The following is a 22,636-nucleotide window of genomic DNA, read 5'->3' as shown; positions in this document are numbered from 1 at the left end:
TTCATCACGAACGTGGTTTTGCAGTCAGTGCAATGTTTACAAATGCAGAGTTGGCAGATGCCCATTTGATGTATGGATTAGCACGGGGCAATAGCCGTGGCGCGGTACGTTTGTATCGAGTCAGCTTTCCAGAACGAAGGTGTTCCGACAGGAAGAAGTTCGAAGCAATTGATTGGCGTCTTAGGGAGCACGGAACATTCCGGCCTATGACTCGCGACTGGGAAAGACCTAGAACGACGAGGACACCTGCAATGGACGAGGTAATTCTTCGTACAGCTGACGATAACCCTAATGTCAGCGTCAGAGAACTTGGTGCTGTACAAGGTAACATTGACCACGTCACTGTATGGAGAATGCTATGGGAGAACCAGTTGTTTCCGTACCATGTACAGCGTGTGCAGGCACTATCAGCAGTTGATTGGCCTCCACGGGTACACTTCTGCGAATGGTTCATCCAACAATGTGTCAATCCTCATTTCAGTGCAGTGATCAAATTGTAAATTTTCACAATCAACATGTGTGGGCTGACGAGAATCCACACACAATTGTGCAATCACGTCATCAACACGGATTTTCTGTGAACATTTGGGCAGGCATTGTTGGTGATGTCTTGATTGGGCCCCATGTTCTTCCACCTACACTCCATGGAGCATGTTATCATGATTTCATACGGGATACTCTACCTGTGCTGCTAGAACATGTGCCTTTACAAGTACGACACATGTGGTTCATGCACGATGGAGCTCCTGCACATTTCAGTCGAAGTGTTCGTACGCTTCTCAACAACAGATTCGGTGTCCGATCGATTGGTAGAGGCAGACCAATTCCATGGCCTCCGCGCTCTCCTGACCTCAACCCTCTTGACTTTCATTTATGGGGGCATTTGAAAGCTCTTGTCTATGCAACCCCGGTACCAAATGTAGAGACTCTTTGTGCTCGTATTGTGGACGGCTGTGATACAATACGCCATTCTCCAGGGCTGCGGCAGCGCATCAGGGATTCCATTTGATGGAGGGTGGATGCATGTATCCTCGCTAACGGAGGACATGTTGAACATTTCCTGTAAGAAAGTCTTTGAAGTCATGCTGGTACGTTCTGTTGCTGTGTGTTTCCATTCCATGATTAATGTGATTTGAAGAGAAGTGGTAAAATGAGCTCTAACATGGAAAGTAAGCGTTTCCGGACACATGTCCACATAACATATTTTCTTTCTTTGTGCGTGAGGAATGTTTCCTGAAAGTTTGGCTATACCTTTTTGTAACACCCTGTATACTCTTCAATTAACCCCTCCAATTCCTTCTTAGTACGCACCTGCAAACCCTTAAAACACATACCCATACCCATCCCCTGAAATAATAGGCCCACACACCCACAAACCAACCGGAGATTTGCCCCTCCCATGCTTTCTCTTGCCATACTGTGATTCGTCTATCTTGGCCACAACCCTCAGACCACCCAACTTACCCCTATACTTCACATATTCTGAACACACTTCCCTACGAAAAGAAAACGGATCTAACACCATCCTGTCACTCACTCCAGTCTCATGCTCACATAGATAGAGGACATATAACAAAAATAGTAAGTCATCAGAACAATCTCTCTCATGGTCAATGTAGATATCTCGAACCAGGTACTGCATCTAATGGAGTGCCAAAGGTTATCCTTTGGATGCTGTCACATATGACAGTCCCTGGTCTGAGACAACGGAACTCTCGCCGACCTCATGTTTTCTCTGCAGACACTACATTTAACAATCTCTGCTTTCAGACCAAATATCTGGAGAAACCTTATCAACAACATCATGTCCTTACCCATCTCCACCTGCAACCGTGCGCTGTTGTACTTCATAATCATATCCACACGTAACAAAAGAAGCCACACACTAAGTTAAACGTCCTACTTCAGCACAAACAGCAGACCAATAACACCTATTGTTGACACATTAACAAAAAAGAAAGAAAGACAAAAAAAAAAAAGAATTCAATTGACAACTCACTGAAACCAATTCCTTCAGTCCCAGACACTCCCAACAACTGCACTCAGCCAACACCAAACTTCAAATGGACCCAGTACACCACATAACACACACCACCACCACCACCACCACCACCACCACCACCACCACCAACGGACACCATCAACCGCAACAAGACAATGTCTACAAACACAACCAGCTTATAAACTCTGTACTGTAATGATGTCACACACCACAACACGCTTACATCACGGGTCAAAGCAGACGGATGGGATCCGATGCCTCTGTTGACCCAATCACATTTATCCTATTCATTACAGTAGTGGCAGTTTTAGAAACAAGCAAGTCTTTGCGGTTATAATAGTATAGAAAATGGTGATGAACCCTAATATTAGGTATACCTTTTACGTTGTCGCATCTTTTGTCTAGAATTCTCTTCCACAGTGTCTCATCCCCGAATTGCTCTTCAACAGTGGGAAGCAAGAAGATGCTTAAAACGTAAATGTAGGCCTGTGCTGTGACAGTGCCACACAAAACAACAAGTGGTGCAATCCCCCTCCATGAGAAACACAACCGCACCACACCACCACCACCACCTCCGAATTTTACTGTTGGCACTAAACACACTGGCAGATAAAATTCAGTAGGCATTCGCCATACCCACACCCTGCCATCTGATTGCCACATTGTGTACCATGATTCGTCTCTCGACACAACTTTTTTCCACTCTTCAATCACCCAATGTTTACACTCCTTACACCAAGTGAGTTATTGTTTGACCTTTACCAGTGTGATATGTGGCTTATGAGCAGCCACTCGACCATGAAATCCAAGTTTTCTCACCTCCCACCTAACTGTCAGAGTTACTTTCTGCATAGCTATGAAGCTCTTTAGCCGTGGTGATATCAATCTTTCTGGATTTAACAGCTGTCCAGACAAACCTCTTTACAGCCCCGCCTAAAGTATCCACTGTTCCTATGCCATGGGAACTGGCAAAAAAGTTCCATTCGCCTGTTAGATCAAAATCACTTTCCTTAAAACAGAGACACAAAGTTTGCTTGTTTTTAAATTGCCGTGCACAGTTATCAGTAAATATGAACACGTGGTTTACCCCATGATGCGTTTCACTTTGGTGCTAAAGATAGTTCAGACTGTATACTTGTTGTATGACAAATTGTTACTTATTATGGCATAGGATTTCAGTGTACCATTCAGAACCCAAATACAACATGTAAAAAGTGTGACCTGTGGCTGCAATGAGCACTTTGAATCTCGTTTTGTGACACCAATGAATAGTTCTTGGCAAAATCCATTTGGACGACTGCTTGTCCAGTTGATAATTTTTCGTTACATGTGTGAAAATACTCTCATTGAACTCTCCTTACAAAGCAGAGAATTACAAACTGTGGCAATTTATTCATCTGTTCATTCAAAGCATACTCACAGGTTCATGAATGTCCCTTAAGACTTTCACCATTGACATCTCCCCATTGTTACCATGTAACCTGTTTCTGTAGATCCACATCAGAATTAATTAACTGCGACACATTTAATAGACATTTGGAACACCTGCCAAACGTGCAGTTTCCTTTTGATGCATCACAACATAAATTTTCTAAGAAATCTTTGTAGTTTTTAGGGAAATGAGAATTAATTTTGCAACAGATTCAACAAAACTTAAAAAATTATGGTGATATTTACAGACACAGACACTATGTGTGGCATGTCTGACTTGCGAAGGACATAGAGAATAGAAAGTTGATTTTCTCAATTTTATCTTAGAGTGGCATTTTTTAAATTCTTCAAATGCTTCTCCTACTGTAATAACCATGTGAATTTTTTGTAATTTCTTTTTTGTCTCACCCTGTTTCCTAATTGTTACAACATCTTTAATACCTGGGGCTTGACAGCTAACATCATCACAGCAATAAAATTCTTCAATACACGATCTGTGGTCCTTCAATAAACAAATGGATGGTGATCTTCTGGGTACATTTTCATGTAAAAATATCTGGACCAATTACATCAACTCTTAATTTTTTAATCTAGCGAGTTTTTTGTTTGGACTGTGTGGTAGTAATTATTTCATCCTGTTGACTGCTTTGCTAAATTACTGAGGGCATTTGAAAGTTCCTATTGGGAATTCAAGATGACCGGTTTTAATTTTCATCTCTGTACCCTTTCTCTAATTTTTTTTTTTTAATGATTTTCTGCTGCTAGACATGGATTCTTCCTAATATTTTCTTTTAATTTGTGTCCCCACAGTTTACCCCTCTGATGTTCCTTTTCAAGTTGTGCCTGATATTTTTCTGTGTCTTCTTTCAGCCTCTACCTATATTTTTTTATGCGATTGTTTATAGGAGCCATTTCCAGAAAGAAACATGTTCAAACATATTAAATCAAGGTAGAGGAAACAAATATTTGATAGACCCTGGGCTCATTGCAGCCCCAACTACTTAAAGGAGAGTTAAAAACTATTTATTACGGAACTAGGTTATAGCAGCCGAGTATAACATTTTGTAGCTGGGTTCATGTGATTATTGTAACACCCATTATATAAAGAAGTAACTGAAATATTAATTAAAGTATGTTATGTCCTCAACGAGCAACCTTATAACCTCACTTTCACTACAGGCTTTGTATCCAAATATTTCATAACATAATAATTAAAATTTTTGTGTAACGGTGTTATAGGCTACAAAAATGTTTTTAAAATACTTTTTTTTTTCCATCTTACCTTGAATTGTAATATATGCTTGAATTTGAAAGGTGTCATACAGTTTCCCTCCAAAAGTACAAGGTAAGCAATGGTGTTTCATGACAACAGCATGGTCTTCAACTTAAGTATGACAAATAACATTTATCGTCTCATAAAACCTACCAGTAAGCTCATAATAAAAAGTGCAGAAATGTTATATACAAGGCAGATTTTCTTTTAGGGCAGTGTAAGTCATACTTTTAACAGTTGTTGTATCAGAACACCATACAGTTTATTAATAATTGAAAAAAATCACTCAGAGGCACAGTTGGTATGGAATGACCAAAGTTGTTAATATGTAAACATGCCATCAGATTTGTAGATAATTTTATTTTGTATTGCTAAATGACACCATCTCATACACACTTATTTTTGTTTAAATACAGCTAGTGTTCTTGTAGTATAAAATGTTTTGTTTGTTTTGAGGACCTGGATATTGTGAAAATTGCTTGTGTGAACCAAGTTGCTATCACATAACCAAATTGTCACCTTCCAGCCCAACCTATACCTAGGGCTGCACTACAAATCAGTCTTTCACCACAACCAAGATTTCATGGGGGTCCAATACATAACATGAACCAAGAGCTGCATGAAAGGTCATTAGTTTGTGTGACCCACTGGGAAGTATCACATGGGTGTTGAAAGAGCTGAACTGGCAGACTCTCATGCATAACCTGTCCTGAGATAGCCTGCTTATGAAGTTTCAGGAACCTATGCTTACTGTCAAAAGTACAATCATATGGAGTATCAAGTGAAATTTGTGACTGGATTCAGGACTTTTCGTTAGGAAGGATGCAGCTTATTATCTTGGGTGGAGAGTCATCAGATGTAGATGTAACTTTGGGTGTGCCCCAGGGAAGTGTGTTGGGACTCTTGCTGTTCATGTTGTATGTTAATGACCTTGCAGACAATATTAATAGTAACTTCAGACTTTTTTGCAGATGACGCCGTTACCTATAATGAAGTACTATGTGAAAGATGCTGTATAAATATTCAGTCAGGTCTTGGTAATATTTCAAAGTGGTGCAAAGATTGACAACTTGCTCTAGAGGTTCAGAAATGTAAAATTGTGCATGTCACAAAACAAAAGAAAAAAACGTAGTATCCTATGACTATAATATCAATGAACCACTGTTGGAACCAGCCAATTCATACAAATACCTGGGTATAACACTTTCTAGAGATATGAAACAGAATAATCACATAGGTTCAGTCGTGCATAAAGCAGGTGGTAGACTGTGGTTCATTGGTAGAATGCTTGGTAAGTGCGATCGGTCTGCAAAAGGGATTGGGTACAAATCACTCGTGCGGTTCTAGAAGATTGCTCAAGTGTTTGGGACCCATACCAGGTAGGACTAAAGAAGGATATAGAACATATACAGGGAAGGGCAGCACAAATGGTTGTGGGTTTGTTTAATCCACAGGAGAGTGTCACAGATATACTGAAGGAACTACACCTGAAGACTAATGAAGATAGATGTAAACTAACCCGAGAATGTGTATCAACAAAGTTTCAAGAACCGGCTTTAAATGATGACTCTAGCAATACACTACAACCCCCTACATATCGCTTACATAGGGATACTCAGGATAAGATTAGAATAATTAACTGCATGCACAGAGGCATTCAAACACTCATTCTTCCCATACTCAATATGTGAATGGAACAGCAAGAAACACTAATAACTGGTACAATGGGACATACCCTCTGCCATGCATCTCACAGTGCTTTGCAGAGTATAGATGTAGATGTAAATTATGCCCCTAAAAATATTTTAGAACCCTTTACATATCACTCCCACAGAGATAGTGAGGACGATATCAGATTAATCACAGCATGCACAGAAGCATTAAACATTCATTCATCCCATGCTCCATACGTGAATGTAATGGGAAGAAGCCATAACAGCTGTTACAGTGGAATGTATCCTTTGCCATGCACTTCACAGTGGTTGGAAGAGTGTGGATATAGATGTAGAAAAATGTGCCTGAAAATAGTGCAGCAAACCCGAAGATTGTGGTACCACACATCAGCTTTGACCTGTGATGTCATTAAGATTGTGGACAATGCTATTTCAAATTTATATTATGTGGTGACCATGTCTTCACTCATTATGTGCAACTAGACACACATAAAAAAAAACATTTATTCACAGAAATAACATGGAACTAACAGGACAACTGCAGGAAATATGGGGTTTTGGTCAAGAACAAACTAGATATACAGCAGTCCTAATAATGAATACATATCAGTACAAATATTAATTCAAAAGTCAAGCAAATGAAATATGAAGCTCTCATTAAATCCACATTTTTTTATTAAAAAAGAAAAGAAACTGGATGAAAACTGCTTTCAAAAATTGCACTTGAACGATATAGCTAAAACGAAATCCACAATACCGAAAACCAAAACCACGCACAGTTCAACAAACTAGTATCTTTCATTTCACTTCACCTATATAGCCCAGCCAAAACAAAGTTCACTGCACCATAAAACGAAAATTCACCCGTGTAACTAATATCGAAAACCTAACCTCACCATGTAGGTAAAACAAACTACACAATACCTACAAATCACAATCCAACATAACTATTAACAACACAACACAATTTTTTTTTTAAAGTGCACTAACACTAATTTCGATATACAAGAAATGCACCGTTATACACATGAACACCCATAACTCTCAACCAAAGTCATTTAACACACAAATCTAGCAGTCTAGCAAAAGTAAAAATAATATTTCATAAAGCCACTGTCTCAAATAGCCAGTCAAGACTTCTCAAATAAGAAACCCTAATGAATAAAAGTTCATTCGTTTTCTCATTGACAGTGCCACTTGTTCTGAGATGCAGGAGCTTCAGTCAGTCTCATACTGTCTCCACAAATGTAACACTTCACATATCCTTTCAAAATGATAGAGAGCAGCAATCAGTTGTCATTTCGTTTGTAGCTTTATTAAAGCAGACCCTGATTTCGACTAGTGATTAGCCATTATCAGTGTAGTATTTGAGAGTTTTTATATGCTCGGCTCCCGTTACAGTTCATTCAAGATGGCTAGTACGTGAAATCAGGGTCTGATTTAATACAGCTAGAAAGGAAACATCGACTGATTGCTGCTCTCCATCATTTTGAAAGTCACATCACAGTTGCTGAACACCTTAACTTTCCTAACGGAAAGTAATTTGATGACACTTCACATACTCTTGTTAAACTGAATAACCGTAGGAATTTAATTGTGATCTACATATCATCCCCAATTGTGGCAAGCAAAAATCTAGTCATGAACTTTGTCAAATCCATAACTAGCTCAAAACAAAACTTAAAATTAAATCTCCAACCATAAACATCACACGTCACTAATAATTCCATACCTGAAAATGACGCTATTGCCAAAAACTGGCAACATCAAAATAACCCATTAACAGACCACTACGAAATCTTCCAGTAGTATTCTCGAAATAGCAATCAAGAAGTCCAATGAATCACTAACAGCATTCACAAACAACGTTGAAACAAGCTGCCTCCACTAGATCACATCACAAAATACTCCAACATGCCCTCTGCAGACACAATCTATTTCAAGTAAGCCATATCACAATGACATGAGACAACACATTTATCTCTCTGGTCAAAGCAGATGTGTGGTAACACAAACTTCGGTTGAGCCAGCAGTGCTAGCAAACACTTGCACATATCATTATTTTCAAAAGTATATTTTGTGTGAGATACTTAAACATATTTGTATAGTCCTTATATTCTGTAAATAGATCTCTATATATACTTAGTTTATAAAAGGCTTCCATTGTTTTGATGTATAGAGCATGTGGGGTGTCTTCTTACCCAACTACCTTTTGAATGCATACAAGACAAGTTGAAGACATATCCCTATACTTTACTCTCCATATCCCTGATTAATGTTATGAATCTATCACTGACTGAGAACTGCTTCAGGCTCTCAACTTGGCTCATGATGTGGCCACAGCCTCTGATTTGAAATTTGAATCATAATCAAATGATCCAACATCTGAATGTGATTCACAGATTCCATCTACTCGGGGTCTTCCACTGTATTTGGCTAGAAGGTGTTTTCCCTTAGCAGTAGAGGAATAATGTCATAATCCCAATCCCAAGGTCCATTGACAGCTACCAATCAATTAGTCTCATCAGTGTGCTTTGAAAACTGTTCAGTAGGATGGTAGGTAAATGATTATGCTGATTTCTCAAGTTATTGGCTGGGAGGGGGTGGGGGGGGCAGCACATAAGGCATACTACACTACATGACACCATCGTATTTTATGTTCCTTCCATGACTGGAGATTTTGAAGTTACCTCCGGGTTTTTGCTGGTTTTGGTTTGTCAGTTTTTATCCATCGGGTTGTTTTGCGTTAGAGTTGGTGCATCATTCAGTTCCACATGGAAACAAGTGCAGCGTTCTTAGGGCTCCATGCTAAGTATTACACTTTTCTTTATTAGGGGTAGGCTAGTGACCTCTGTAGCATCAGTGATCACTCCAGAGCTATAGGACTGTGACTTCTGCTTTTGGTACAGCCGTCAATCTCTAGCCTCAGCTGAACACCAGCTCCAAGGAACCATCAGAAAGATCTCTGTGTGCATACTATCCCATGGCTTCCAATTTTCTGCCTTGAAGACAATAGGGGGTCTTGCATTCCTCTCATTTTACCACAGTTTGTCCCAACTCAGAACTCTACTCACATACCCAGCTCTTGGACCTTGTTGTGCGGTTGTGTTTTTTGGGACTTGTCTTTGATAAAAAGTGAGACGGCTTCCCATATTTGCCATTCTAAAACTAGTTGTGTGCGGAAACTTAACCCGCTTTGCTTTATTGTCCATACCTCTGGGGCATGGGTGATGCTGCTATAATCCATATTTACCAGGTCTTGGTGTCATCTCGACAAGACTACAGTTGCCAGGTTTATGGCACAGTAGGACCGTGGGCTTTGAAATTATTGAACCCAATACATCACTGTTTAGTAAGACTGACCATTGGCATCTTCTGAACTAGTCCCATAGACAGTCTCATTGTCAAAGCAGGGACTTTATCTCTTCAGTTCTGATGGTACCAACTGTTGTTCAGTTACACAATCACTATACAACGAGCATCACACTTATCAACACTGTTATAACCAGGAATAACACAATAACCTCTTCCGTCTGGTTTATTAAATCACAAATCTTTTTTTAACAATTATGTTAGCCAAGCGTCTACCCAGGCTCACACTCAGCAGCCAGGTAACCTTGAGGGGTGCGGCGAGTCATCCACAAGCAGCTGGAACACGGCGTACTGCACTTCCCGATAAGAACTCGTTTGCGGCGGCGGCCGGGTTTATATAAGTCTTGCTAGTTAATGGAGTAGTCGGCTGGGGTCGCTGTTTTCCAGGGAAAACCAATCGCAATGTTTCCTGGCGTAGCCAATTGCTGTGTGCTGACAAACGCTTGCGCGGGAAGGTGGCCAGCGATGGTAGCTGCGAGTCGCCCGGAGAAGTGCGGCCAGCGATGTACTTCTCGGCCATGTAAGGGAGCGTGCGTGTGAAGACGGCCAGCGATGGAAGCAGCGGGCTGCCCAGAGAAGTGCGGCCAGCGATGTATTTGGCGGCCGCGTACTGGAGCGTGTTGTTCGGTGTTTGTTAGAAGTGGTGTATACCACAAACACGAATGTTGTATCAGAGGAAAGGCACAATCATGTGTTGCCCATTGCACATAACCAAGTTTTTCACAGTACATGGTGTAAAAGCATCCGAAATTATGAAAATACTTGTGGCACAGTTCGGAGACGACATCCTGAGAAAGACTCTCAAGTTTGTGCTTGGTAAAAGTAGTTTTTACGAGGACGAGAAACAATTGAGAATGCAGCTCACTGACGTCACCTGAAGACTAGCATGACTGAGGAGCATTGTTAGACAGCTTATCAGAGACAATTTGTGAACAGCAGTTGCTGAGATTGCTGCAGAGGTAGTGCTCAGATGATCATTACTGAAAACCTCAGATGTTGGATAATGTCTCCAAGGTGGCTGCCTTGTCTTCTCACTACAGAGCAAAAATTTTATTGTCTAGAGGTGTGCAAATGGCTACTGACATGCTACCAAACTGAAGGGGAAATTTTTTTTCACCAGATTGTGACTTACAGTGAAACATGGGTGCACCATTACACCCTAGAATTGAAAAAAAGCAGAAAAAATGGCACTCTCAAAGTGTTTGTGTGCAACAGGCTGCTGTCACAGCTACATTCACTTTGCAAAAATGGGATCAAGAAACTGCCTATGTGCCAGGAACAATATATAAAAGCAAGGATGATGTGACTTACCAAACAAAAGTGCTGGCAGGTCGATAGACACACAAGCATACACACAGAATTCAAGCTTTCGCAACCCACGGTTGCTTCGTCAGGAATGAGGGAAGGAGAGGGAAAGATGAAAGGATGTGGGTTTTAAGGGAGAGGGTAAGGAGTTATTCCAATCCCGGGAGTGGAAAGACTAACCTTAGGGGGGAAAAAAGGACAGGTTACACTCGCACACACACCCATATCCAACTGCACATACACAGACACAAGCAGACGTTTGTAAAGGCCATTTGGTTGCTGTAATCACAGTAGTGTAGTTAATACACAACTAGCTAGCCTACTGGCTTATTGTGTATTAACCGCATCACTGAATTACATTAACAGGGTGTACATGCGTGTCATCAATTATTGAGTAAAAGTGTCTAAAGATGAAGGCATAGAACTTTGAAAACCAGTAGTAAACAGACAAAAAATAATAATAATAAAAGCGAGCACAGTGAAGACAAAGTAGTATCATAATAGTTGTCGTTTTCTATAATAAAATAGATTATCCTGTTTTTTACTGTCTATCGTCAGTTAATATAATAAGCAAGATAGTAAATCCTAAGTTCTTGAGTGTGTATTATTGGGAAATATTAACAGGAAAAACTTGCTTGTTCATTTAAGTATTATAACAACGATTTTGAACGTTGGCCACTAACCACTAATTTATAGTGGATATTTTCAGACATTGTCTGTATATGAAATATTTTAGAATTATGTGTACAGTTCAAAAATTTATATCTTGTAGGCATTGGTTCAAGCAGTTGGGAACAATAACTATAGCATCCAAGTAAATGTATCTACCAGTAGAAATTTTTGTCAACAATCCAGTTAATAAATCAGTACTGCCCTGTTGTGAATCCATGTGTGGCACACAAAGATGTGAACTATATAAGACTCTGATAATCTAGCAATAAAAATAAAATGTCTGACCGGCAGAAACAGCATTTTCGGGCACAGATGAAAGTTACTCTTCATGCCCAGTTCTACCACAGAGAAATTCTGGGCTGGAAACAAGTCAATTGAGAACCGGAAAATGGCTAATGTGTTGCCATACTGATAAATTGTTTTTCCTTACCCACACACTCTCTCCCACCCTCACCCCCAACATGCGTGCAGCATTCGACCAATGATTATTAGATTGTTGGATGTTTTCAAAAATTTTCATTAAATTTTATGTAGTATATGTTTCTGTGGTCTTATCTCTAGTGCCATTAATTTTTAATAGCATTTAACTTTACAGGTTAAGAAATGCGAAGGTACTGCTGATTGGTCTGAGGGGATTTGGTGCAGAAGTGTGCAAAAACGTGGTTCTAGCAGGTGTTCGCTCCATTACATTGCTGGACAATGGCAATCTCGCAGAAGATGAGTGGGCACAATTTTTGGCACCCAGAGATGCTGTCGGGAAGAACGTAAGTCTATCTTCTTAATCTTGTCAGAACACATTTTTGCGTTTGTTTGGGTTTTTTCTTGATGATTTGGTTATCTATGTTCCTAGGGTGTTAATTTCCAGCCTTACTGTAATCTTTTGAGATATAGATTGTGTGCTTGTCACGAGTTCTCTAATTATTATGACAGACTACATGCCTTTTTATGTCATGTTGTATGTATACAGAAGAGAGAAAATGGTAAGAGTGTACACAAGAGATAGTGCTACACTAGTTCCGGTATAGGAATGATCAGTAGGGATGGCTGTGTCACTCTTAGGATTAAGTGTGTTTGTTTTTTCTTTTCTGTTAGCATGGAAGCAGGACTGCTCTGAAAGCTTAGCAACATTTTTCTGTCTTGTTTATATGCCTTTCGGCTAATCAATGCCTCAGCCATAAGGTGAGTTGTTACCTTTAAATCATCCCATGTTGCATTCCACCATGGACTTTTTATTGCAATATTGACTCCCGGGGTAAGAGAGATCACAATAACTTTTATTTTCTTTCTGAGTCACTGGAAGTAATAATTTGAAGTCATATTTTTAACAGTACTTTTGCTCATTCTGTCCTAAATTTCTTATCAGATGTCACATAAGTTGTGTCAACAATGACCTTAATGACTCTCCTTGCTGGACATTTGTAGCAGTGACTGTACAGTTTTCATTGAAGTGGTAATGTTGCAGTTGCTGAGTTGATTGAACTAGACCCACCTCAAAAACAATACTAGATGAAAAAAGAATCATCATTAGTCTTCACTAAATTTTGTTTCTCAGATGGGTATATTGTAATGGACTTTTGTTTATTTGCCAAGTAATATAAAATATGTGATGAACAGCAAAGCAAATGTAAAAAACTAAACTTAAATAGTTTCTTTTGGATAGTTTTCGCTTTTCCACAGATGAACTTCTAATTAAATTTAATAAACTTGATAGTGTATAAGCTCAAAAGTATTTGCTTTAATAATTAAATTTAGTTTCCTGATTCCAGTAGTGTGTAATGTGAATTATTTGTGGTGTGAACTCAACAACATACTGCAGAGGTCTATTCAGGGAACTGGGAATACTAAGTATTGCTTCCCAATATATTTATTCCTTAATGAAATTTATCATAAATATCATACAATCAATACTAGAAATAAGAATAATCTTCACAAAGATTTAAAGTCACAACACATTTATTGATGAACTATTTGATGTCTACATTATTAATAATATCAGGTAACGAGTGTGTTACATATAGCCTCACTTTCACATATCTTCCATGCAGTAATGTGATCAGTGTAAAGAGGTGTTGTAAGGTGATTTTCTGTCTGATGATGTGTGGCTGCAATAGCCTAAGAATTTTCATATCCACCTCATTGTACTGTAGATGTACATGTTTTGTGGCAAGCTTTATTATTATCTCTTAAGTGAAAACACGTTTAAGATTCTTTATTTATACCACATTTTTATGACTTTTCGTGTGAAAGTAACATCAACATATCCCCTTTAGGTAAATACGTACTGTGTATTCTCGTTTCATGGCCTCTTCTACATCCTGGAGCATCTTCTCGCTATAGATACATGGAACAAAAAGTACATCTAATTTTCATATCTCTACAGATGCACACAAAACATTGTACAAGTGTATGATGCACAAAAATACTACAGAGTTGCCACAAAGTTCACAATCTTTTACCTTCTACAAAAGTGTGAGAAAACTGGGGTTCACCTCCTGTAGTTCAAAGAACTGTGAGAACAGACAAGGTGATATGAGAACAGTCCAAATAACAACAATAACCGAGAGAGAAATCCAGACACAATAGGGAAAACAACGTAGGGCAAATAAACTCAGCAAATCAAACAGCTATATAGATTGCAGGGCTTAGCCACAGGAAATGCCATGTCCTAATAGCGAGAAGTACGTGAAGTGTGTGTGTTTAGTTGATCAATAAAAGATACTTAATATAGTTGCTGAGATCACTTATTTAGTAAATTAAGATTTGTACCTGTTAATCAGTTTTTGAATAACCATACTCTTGTTCTTCTCAGTGGACTTCAGTGCTAGAGGCTGAAAGGAAGCTGTACCCTTGTCAAATCTTATGTGCTGACCAAGAAAAATTCTTCCTTTAATACCAACATATTAATGCTTATTCAAAGAACCAGAAATGAAGAGGGGCAAATAGCATTAGAAGCAAATGATACATTGGTTACAGATGTGGGCAGTGTTACAAAACTTAACTTTTCATAACTGTTCAGAAAAGATGGGGTTGTCAGTTGAAACAGTACACATAACTTCACTAACATGAATATGACCTCACTACCCAAGCAGAAGTAATGTCCACCATAAAATTGTTAAAATCAGAACATGGTAGTGCTTATTATAAAATATGAACAAAGTTAATTAAAGAGTGTGCTTCTGGGTTTAGTAACATATTAAGCTCTCTGTGTAACGATTTGTTTATGAGTGGAACCTTTGAATGGTTGAAATATGCTGAATTTAAGCCTTTTTTAAAGAAAGGAGATCAAGAAATACCATCAAATTTCTGTCCAATTTCACTTTTGCCAGCATTCTCAGAAATTTTAGAAAAGGCAATATACAGTCAGTTTCTTAACCATCTGACGACAAATAGTATATTGTCCAAGTCTCCGTTCAGATTTTTAAAGTTTTCTGATTGAGAAGGCTATCTACACATACACTGAAAATGTACTTAATTCATTAAACAATGAAAACTCCAGGTAGGAATATCAACAGTGTAGGAAAAGATAGATTGCTGCTTACACTTACCATAAAGAAGAAATGTTAAGTTGCAGGGAGTCACAATTGAAAGACAGAGGCTTTCATCAGCAAAAGAGAAACACACGCCATTCATACACACAAGTAAACACATCTCTCGCACACAACTGCCAATTCTGGCAGCTAGGGCCAGAATGCCGCTGGAGCTGAGCATCTCGGTGTCTCATTCATGCTTACTGACTGGGCCTGTAACGAAATGTGTTGCTCTCCTTTGTATCTTCTCTGTTTCCTCTCTCTGACCTATCTGATACAGATACCATACTGACAAGCAAAATTCAGGTATTGGCTGAACAAGTGTTTTATAAGCTACTTCCTTTGTTGATGGATTACATTTCCTGATGATTCTTCCAATGAATCTTAGTCGGGCCTCTGCCTTAACTGTGATTAATTTTATCTGGCTGTTCCCTTTCAAATTGTTACATACGTGAACTAGATATTTTGTGGAAGCAACTTCGTACGTTGATTGTTCTCGAATTTTGTAATTGTACAATACAGCCTTTTTGCTATATATTCACAATCCATTACATTTATTTACATTCAGGGACAATTGCCACTCCACACACAAAGTGTCGGCTCAGTGCAAGTCTTCTACGCTTAACTGCGATTTTCTAGTGTTGTGACTTCTCTGAATACAAGAGAATCGTCTGTGAAAAGTTTCATGAAACTTCTGACGTTACCTACTTGGATCTTTTATCTATATATTGTCAAATGTAATTGTCGTATAAGTTTACCCTGGGTACACCCTAAGTTACTTTTACATATGAAGACTTCTTTCCGTTCATAATGACATGCTGTGTTATATTTGCTAGAAACTGTTCAACCCAATCACAAAGTTGGCTTGATATTCTGTACACTTACATATTGTTTGTTAGGCAGCAGTGTAAAATGGTATGGAGTGCCTTCTGGAAGTCGAGCAACACAGCACGTACCTGGGCACCTGTAGCTAACGCTTTCTGGGTCTCTTGGACAAATGGAGTGAGCTGAGTTTCACATGATAGTTGAGTTTCGAGGTTTTCGCTCTCCAGAAATGTCATAACATGTTAGCAGAAAAAATGCTTGAAAATTCTATAACAGACTGACATCTGATCAATCTGGACACAGAAATGCCAGATGTCCCTTCTTGTTGCAAATTTATCTTTTTGCATTATGGTGCATGTGACCTCTTACACTTGGAGCACGATTTGCATCATTTTTGGGGCAATGTTTACTACCACTAGTCAGGGTTAGATACGATGGTGCAGTGGAGGAGTGGTCTGTTGTTGGAGCTACATGTACTAAGTAGGTTCAATGCTGACAGCTCTGTTCTGAGCTTTGGGCAGCTACCGATGTATGTGGATTGCTTATCATTAGCTATACTACCAATCTGTTCACTATAGGGCAATCTTTTGCAAACTGCTATCTAGTTTGTAGGTTGTTGGTACTGTTGGATGATAAGCTACTGCCATTCATGATTGGTTAGAAAGTTTGCCTACTTTGCTTTGTCATCGAACACTTGTTGTTTCAATGCGGCTACTTCAAGTGATTGCTCTGTATGAGCAACATCGTGGAGTATTGCGTCTGATATGGTAAGAGCTTTAGACTGAACTTCTTAGCTGGGAATGAGATGAATGTCATCATCTCTAGTTAATGAAGCTGAGTATAACACAATACTGGGCTAGCACACAAAATTTCACTGTTGGTTAAGACCTCGGAGGTCATCGGTGACCCGGCATGTGTATGTTTGACTGACCTTCTTAGGACAATGACTAAAATGCATATGAGGTGCCACAATCTGAGTTTGCCAATCAGAAATATCCTTGAAACCTATGTTACCAAGATCAGAGAATGGTCATAATTTTTGCACTGAATTGTATAACTTACTGGAAGATGACAATAACATGTGCTTAGAGGTGGGATCAGCCACACAATTAACCTCTTCCTTGAGTATATGGAGGCATAAATTCTTTTCTCTTGATTACATGGACTTGTCAGAACCGTTGAGTGACATTGGTGGAGGAGAGGATGCTGCAGCCTGTCATACCACTAGCTATTGCAATAATGCCAGTTGTTGTTCCATGTGCTGATGCAGAAATATCGTTGCAGCTGTTGTCACCCTGCACATTGTGCTAATGTCTTACCGTCTCTGCTACATGGAGCACATATGATCTCACATCCCAACAGGTGAGCTGAAACATCTCAGAATGTGGTTCTAAAAGGATGGTTACTCTTATAAACAAATGTAATTCATTCCGATCAAAGCAAGTTCAGTGTAGGGATACAAACAAAGATGTGGAGGCATCCTCTGCGAGGTCCTTCTTGCCACCCTTAAGCAGCATGTCTTCAAGAGTTTAAAGAATCTCCAAAGTATGTGTTTCATTTACTGACAAAATAATGAATCTGTTACATTCAATACAAGACCATCTCTGCCATAGAAAACTTGATGTACATAAGGTCGTGTGCCAGTATGGGAGAAGTCATATTGGGCAGACATGTCACACCATGTGAGAATGCTTTATTGAACACCCTCGACATATAAGCCAGGCCCAGCATGAGAAGTCGGCTGTAATGGACCATTGTCTGAAGGGCATCTCATTTTATGAGAAGGCTGATTTTTGCTTGAACCTCTTTAACTTCTGCTTCTCAGTTCAATTCTTTGCCCGTTTTCATTTTTTATTCAAAATTCTTATTAGGATCAAACACAGCCACGATAAGAGAATGGGTGCCATAAATGATATCCAGACACGGTGCTTCGACTCCAGAAAGGTCACAGAACCATGCTTCAGCATGCAGTGATATGGGAAATACAAATAGCACGGATTGCATTCTCTTCTTTTGTTACTAGTACAAATCTATCAGGGGACATAGATATTTTCATACAATAAATAACTTGCATCATCCACCTCATACAATAACCTCCAAAACACAGAAAATTGGTATACGAGACAGTGCTCCAGCAAGAGAGATTGCAGTATATTCTAGAACTGAAACATTCGAGATTGATGTTGTCAGACCTGTGTTTCCAAAGCTTATCTGTTCTTCAAGGTGTATACGACCCGGGACAACCCTGAGTCCCGGGATAAACCCAGGAATTTTTTCATCCGGGAGGAAACCAGGAAAAACTCAGGAATTTTTTAAAATTTAGTTTTCAGTTAAATTTTTGTAATTTTGACTGATAAGAAACAATACTCTAACAAAGGATATTACTGTATCTGGCTACTGCAGAATAATACTGCTGCAATAAAACATGAACGAGAGAAAAGAAACGAAAATAAAACTTAAGTTGCAAAGGAAATGCGCCCTATACAACAAACAAACACAATGCTTATACAAGCGTCTGCCACCGGCAAAATGTGTCAAAGGCTTTACGAAGACTAGGCAATGCTTCATAACAACAAACTGCCTGCGATGAGCGTGACATCACAATTGCTTACATTAGATTCGTTTGAGCAGCTGTGAGCAGGCTCATGCACATGCACAGTTGACCAGCACATGTGTAGTACTTTCTCCCACTTCTGTCTACAGAACTGTGGCTGTTAGCTGTGTAAGCAGTAGCAGGTAGATGCTACCCAGAAAAATTTTATTGGTGTTAACGAGCTGCCAGATTCACTAGGGGCAAACCGGGGTGTCTGCCCTGGGTGGCAATTTCAGGGGGGTCGCCAAATACATTTTCTTGAGGAAAAAAAACCTTGTATCACAAAGCACCTAGTATCCAGCGCACTTTGGTCTATCAATTATTCACATGATTTTGGAACGCATCCCTGTTGGTTTTTGGACATATTCTAAGTTTATTTCTTTATGAATCGTAAGTTGATTTTTGAATGCATGCATAGTGTATGTCATGTCTCTGCCAGGGGAATCCCCATCACATCTAGAAATAAACTTTCTGTCAGACAGATGCGGACAGGGCTACACAAGCTGAGCAGAATAAAGCCGGACGAGTGAATGCCAATCGCTGTCTGATTATGTGGTTGATTGGGTTTGCGAATGATCAGCATTGTTATAATTACCAGCAAAATCCATAGATTCAGACTACCAGAGTGGAAATAAACGACTAACAGGACGTATTATCTTCTCGGTGTATGCAAGAAAATGAAATTTTGACAGAAAATTTTTGGCTAGACCATTACACTAGTAAGGGCCAGTTGTACAGTCCCCGGTAGCAGCCGCCTAAGTTATATTCTGGGAGTAGCATAGAAAATAGGTTGTACGAACATGTAATAATGCCTAACCAAAGAATAGACGCGGAATAATTAAACCAGTGATTGTGGCAGGGGGAGTGAATTAACCAGAGAATAAGTTTTGACACTGGTAGAAATAGTTACAGAATTAGTGAAGACAAGATTGTTTTTTTAGAAGAGGAAGGAAAAGAAACGGGGCCATTACACAAACTATGGCAGAATATGATGATTCCGAATTTATATAAAAAGTTACTACTACTACTTTTTGATCTCATGTTTGAGAAGCTGGAGCGTATGAATGAAGTGTGAAACTATTTAGAAAGATAAAGCTTTTTGCTTGTAGTAGGCCGAATAGGCATTTGATATTGGTACTGCGTGAATTATATTCTGTTGTGTTATAAAAATGACCATTTTCCTATTTGTGTGTACACACTACTAAACAGTGACATTGCTATTGGCTGACTACTTCACGTGTCCAATGCTCTGAATATCCTCTGTCATCGGCTGGCGAGACCACATAAAAGCTGTGATTGGCTTACAAAAGCGCTTCCAATCTCGATTTCAATGCTTTGGAAAGTAACATGCGGTGTTTGGTGGAATTTGAATTTATACTATCGTAATACGAAAATGATGCAGCGTACATGCTGCTGCGTATCAGATCTTTCCAAAACATGTTTTTTTATATATTTATTTATTTGTTTTTTAATGAGTTTCGTTTTCTAAAGGGCCGGGAAATTCTGCGCCGGTGTATAAACTGTCACAGTCAACGATAGTTCCTCAGGCATCTTTTGCATTGCCTTCTCTTTTCTTTAGTAAGTTAAATGACTGACATGTGCCTATAATTTAATTACCAGAACTGAATGTGTAGTTAATTTTTCTTTTCCTTTACTTTCAAACAGATTTGCATATAAAATTTATTTTGTAAGTAGTTACAGATATATCTTAATGAGTTGTCAAATTTTGTATTTGCTTGTATTTGCTCCCACTTCATCTCACGTAGAAGCAGTTTTTTCTCAGATAACTGGTGACAGAATTGAACTTGGCCCTACTTTCAACTGTTGATGGCTATCTTCTTCAATAGTTATCAACTTGCAACGATCTTATGAAATATTTTTGTAGTTACCTCCCTTACTGATAGAAAGATTCTGATTTTAGCTTTCAGTTTTTCAGCCCCTGTGTAGCAATTTGTGATTGTTCCCCAATAAATATTGGCTTTCTGCACAGTTGGTTGGTTGGTTGTTTTGGGGAAGGAGACCAGACAGCGTGGTCATTGGTCTCATCGGAGTAGGGAAGGAAGTCGGCCGTGCCCTTTCAGAGGAACCATCCCGGCATTTGCCTGGAGTGATTTAGGGAAATCACGGAAAACCTAAATCATGATGGCCGGACGCGGGATTGAACCGTCGTCCTCCCGAATATGAGTCCAGTGTCTAACCACTGTGCCACCTCGCTCGGTTCTGCACAGTTAGTGTGGCACTTAGATGTACAGTTAATTTACACAACCCACAAAAATTAAACGGGAACCATTGACATTTTATAGACAAATGTCAATGTATTTTCGATTATTTCACATGAGTAACACCCGAATAAATATATTGTCTTCCATAAACAAACTTTAGACAAAAACACTGTATGTGCTGTGGTCACTACCCACCCTCATAAGTGATACACAGCAATGGCAGAATATATTGTTGTGACATGTTGTCGAAAGGGATGACACGGTTGTTGCCTCAGGGTCAGTGACCTGACAAGAGAACATATTCGATTAAGGAAAATGAAATAACCGAGAACGTATTTATCACACAGAAGTGATATTTTGTGACATTGACACATGTGTCTTCAAATTTTCCAATTATGAAGGCTCGGGGTCATCATTACCCTTATCCTGTTGTTGTTGTTGTTGTTGTTGTTGTGGTCTTCAGTCCAGAGACTGGTTTGATGCAGCTCTCCATGCTACTCTATCCTGTACAAGCTCCTTTGTCTCCCAGTCCTTATTGCAACCTACATCCTTCTGAATCTAATTAGTGTATTCATCTCTTGGTCTCCCTCTACGATTTTTACCCTCCACTCAGCCCTCCTTATCATACAGAGTCCAAATTTTACATAGTTCAATTTTGGACTGAATGGAACTGATGGGAGTCAGTAACCCCAGAAATATTATTAATTAATAAAAATTTTAAAAATGTTGTATAAGAGCTGCCCATGTGTATGAAAATTAAACTGTCAAATCGTAAAGACAGTAAAACAGTGAAGCAGACCTGTTGACCTGCAATTATTTCCAGGAAACAAAGCATTCGGTTCTGTCAGTAGAGAGTGCTTCCCACCTTTTTCTGAGGATCCCTCCAGACTGACCTGTCCTTCCTCTCTCCCATATTCCCATCCCACATCTCTCTTCCCTGTCTGAGGAAGGAGCTAGCAGTTCTGAAATCTAGGTCAGTGTCCATCACTTTTACCGTTATACACTGTCAATCAGCAGAAATGAAAATTTCTCTCCGTGAAGGTGAGTTCTGCCTCACAATTTTATAGTCTTCCCAATTGAATTTTTCTTTTGATAAAATCATTCAGACAAATACAGAAAGCTAAAACATGGCTTCATCTTGTGACAGCAGTAGCATGCAAAAGTGACAGTATCCCAAGTGGTTATGTAGAAGCAAAAACATTTATTTAAGTCACTGTGCATATGGTTGTTAATAAGTTCAATAATTAAGTGGGCCGTAAAGTCTAAATAACAGAATAAAATGATTACTTCAAATTAATAATAAAAATAGGCTGCAAAGTCCAAATAATGTAATCAATTAGTCACTTTAAATGTGAATTTATGACACTAAGTCCAGGTATGGAAGTAAAGTTCACTTATCTACTGAGTCCAGTTGCTATATGTTAATCAGTCACTTGGAGGCTAAGCCTAACTGAAGGTTAATTGTTCACTTGGAGCCCCCCCTGCGGGTTCGGGGGTTAGAATAGGCCCGCGGTATTCCTGCCTGTCGTAAGAGGCGACTAAAAGGAGTCTCACATGTTTCGGCCTTATGTGATGGTCCCCTCTCGGGTTTGACCTCCATCTTTCTAAATTATTCCGAAGAGCGAGCCAATTGGGGAAGGGCGCCTTACATGGTGCACTGTATCCGTCGTGCAATTAGACCTTTAGCCGTCTTTCACGTCGTTGCAATGGTGTCCCGCTCGTTTTCGATCTCTTGGGCGAT

The 22,636-nt window shown here is 39.3% G+C and overlaps 1 protein-coding gene across 1 annotated transcript in view; it reads left to right on the top strand.

Annotated features, from left to right (window-relative positions):
• LOC126092474 (SUMO-activating enzyme subunit 1) overlaps nucleotides 1-22,636 on the top strand; it is a 52,624-nt gene that overhangs the window by 4,660 nt on the left and 25,328 nt on the right. The window contains exon 2 of the mRNA XM_049908089.1: nucleotides 12,324-12,492. Coding sequence (XP_049764046.1) covers nucleotides 12,324-12,492 — 169 coding nt within the window. The remainder of the gene's footprint in view (nucleotides 1-12,323; nucleotides 12,493-22,636) is intronic.

This window comes from Schistocerca cancellata, chromosome 7 (assembly GCF_023864275.1).
Source record: "Schistocerca cancellata isolate TAMUIC-IGC-003103 chromosome 7, iqSchCanc2.1, whole genome shotgun sequence".
In the NCBI taxonomy this organism is placed as follows: domain Eukaryota; kingdom Metazoa; phylum Arthropoda; class Insecta; order Orthoptera; family Acrididae; genus Schistocerca; species Schistocerca cancellata.
Note: the sequence above shows the minus strand (reverse complement) of the source record. Positions and strands in the feature narration are given on the sequence as shown.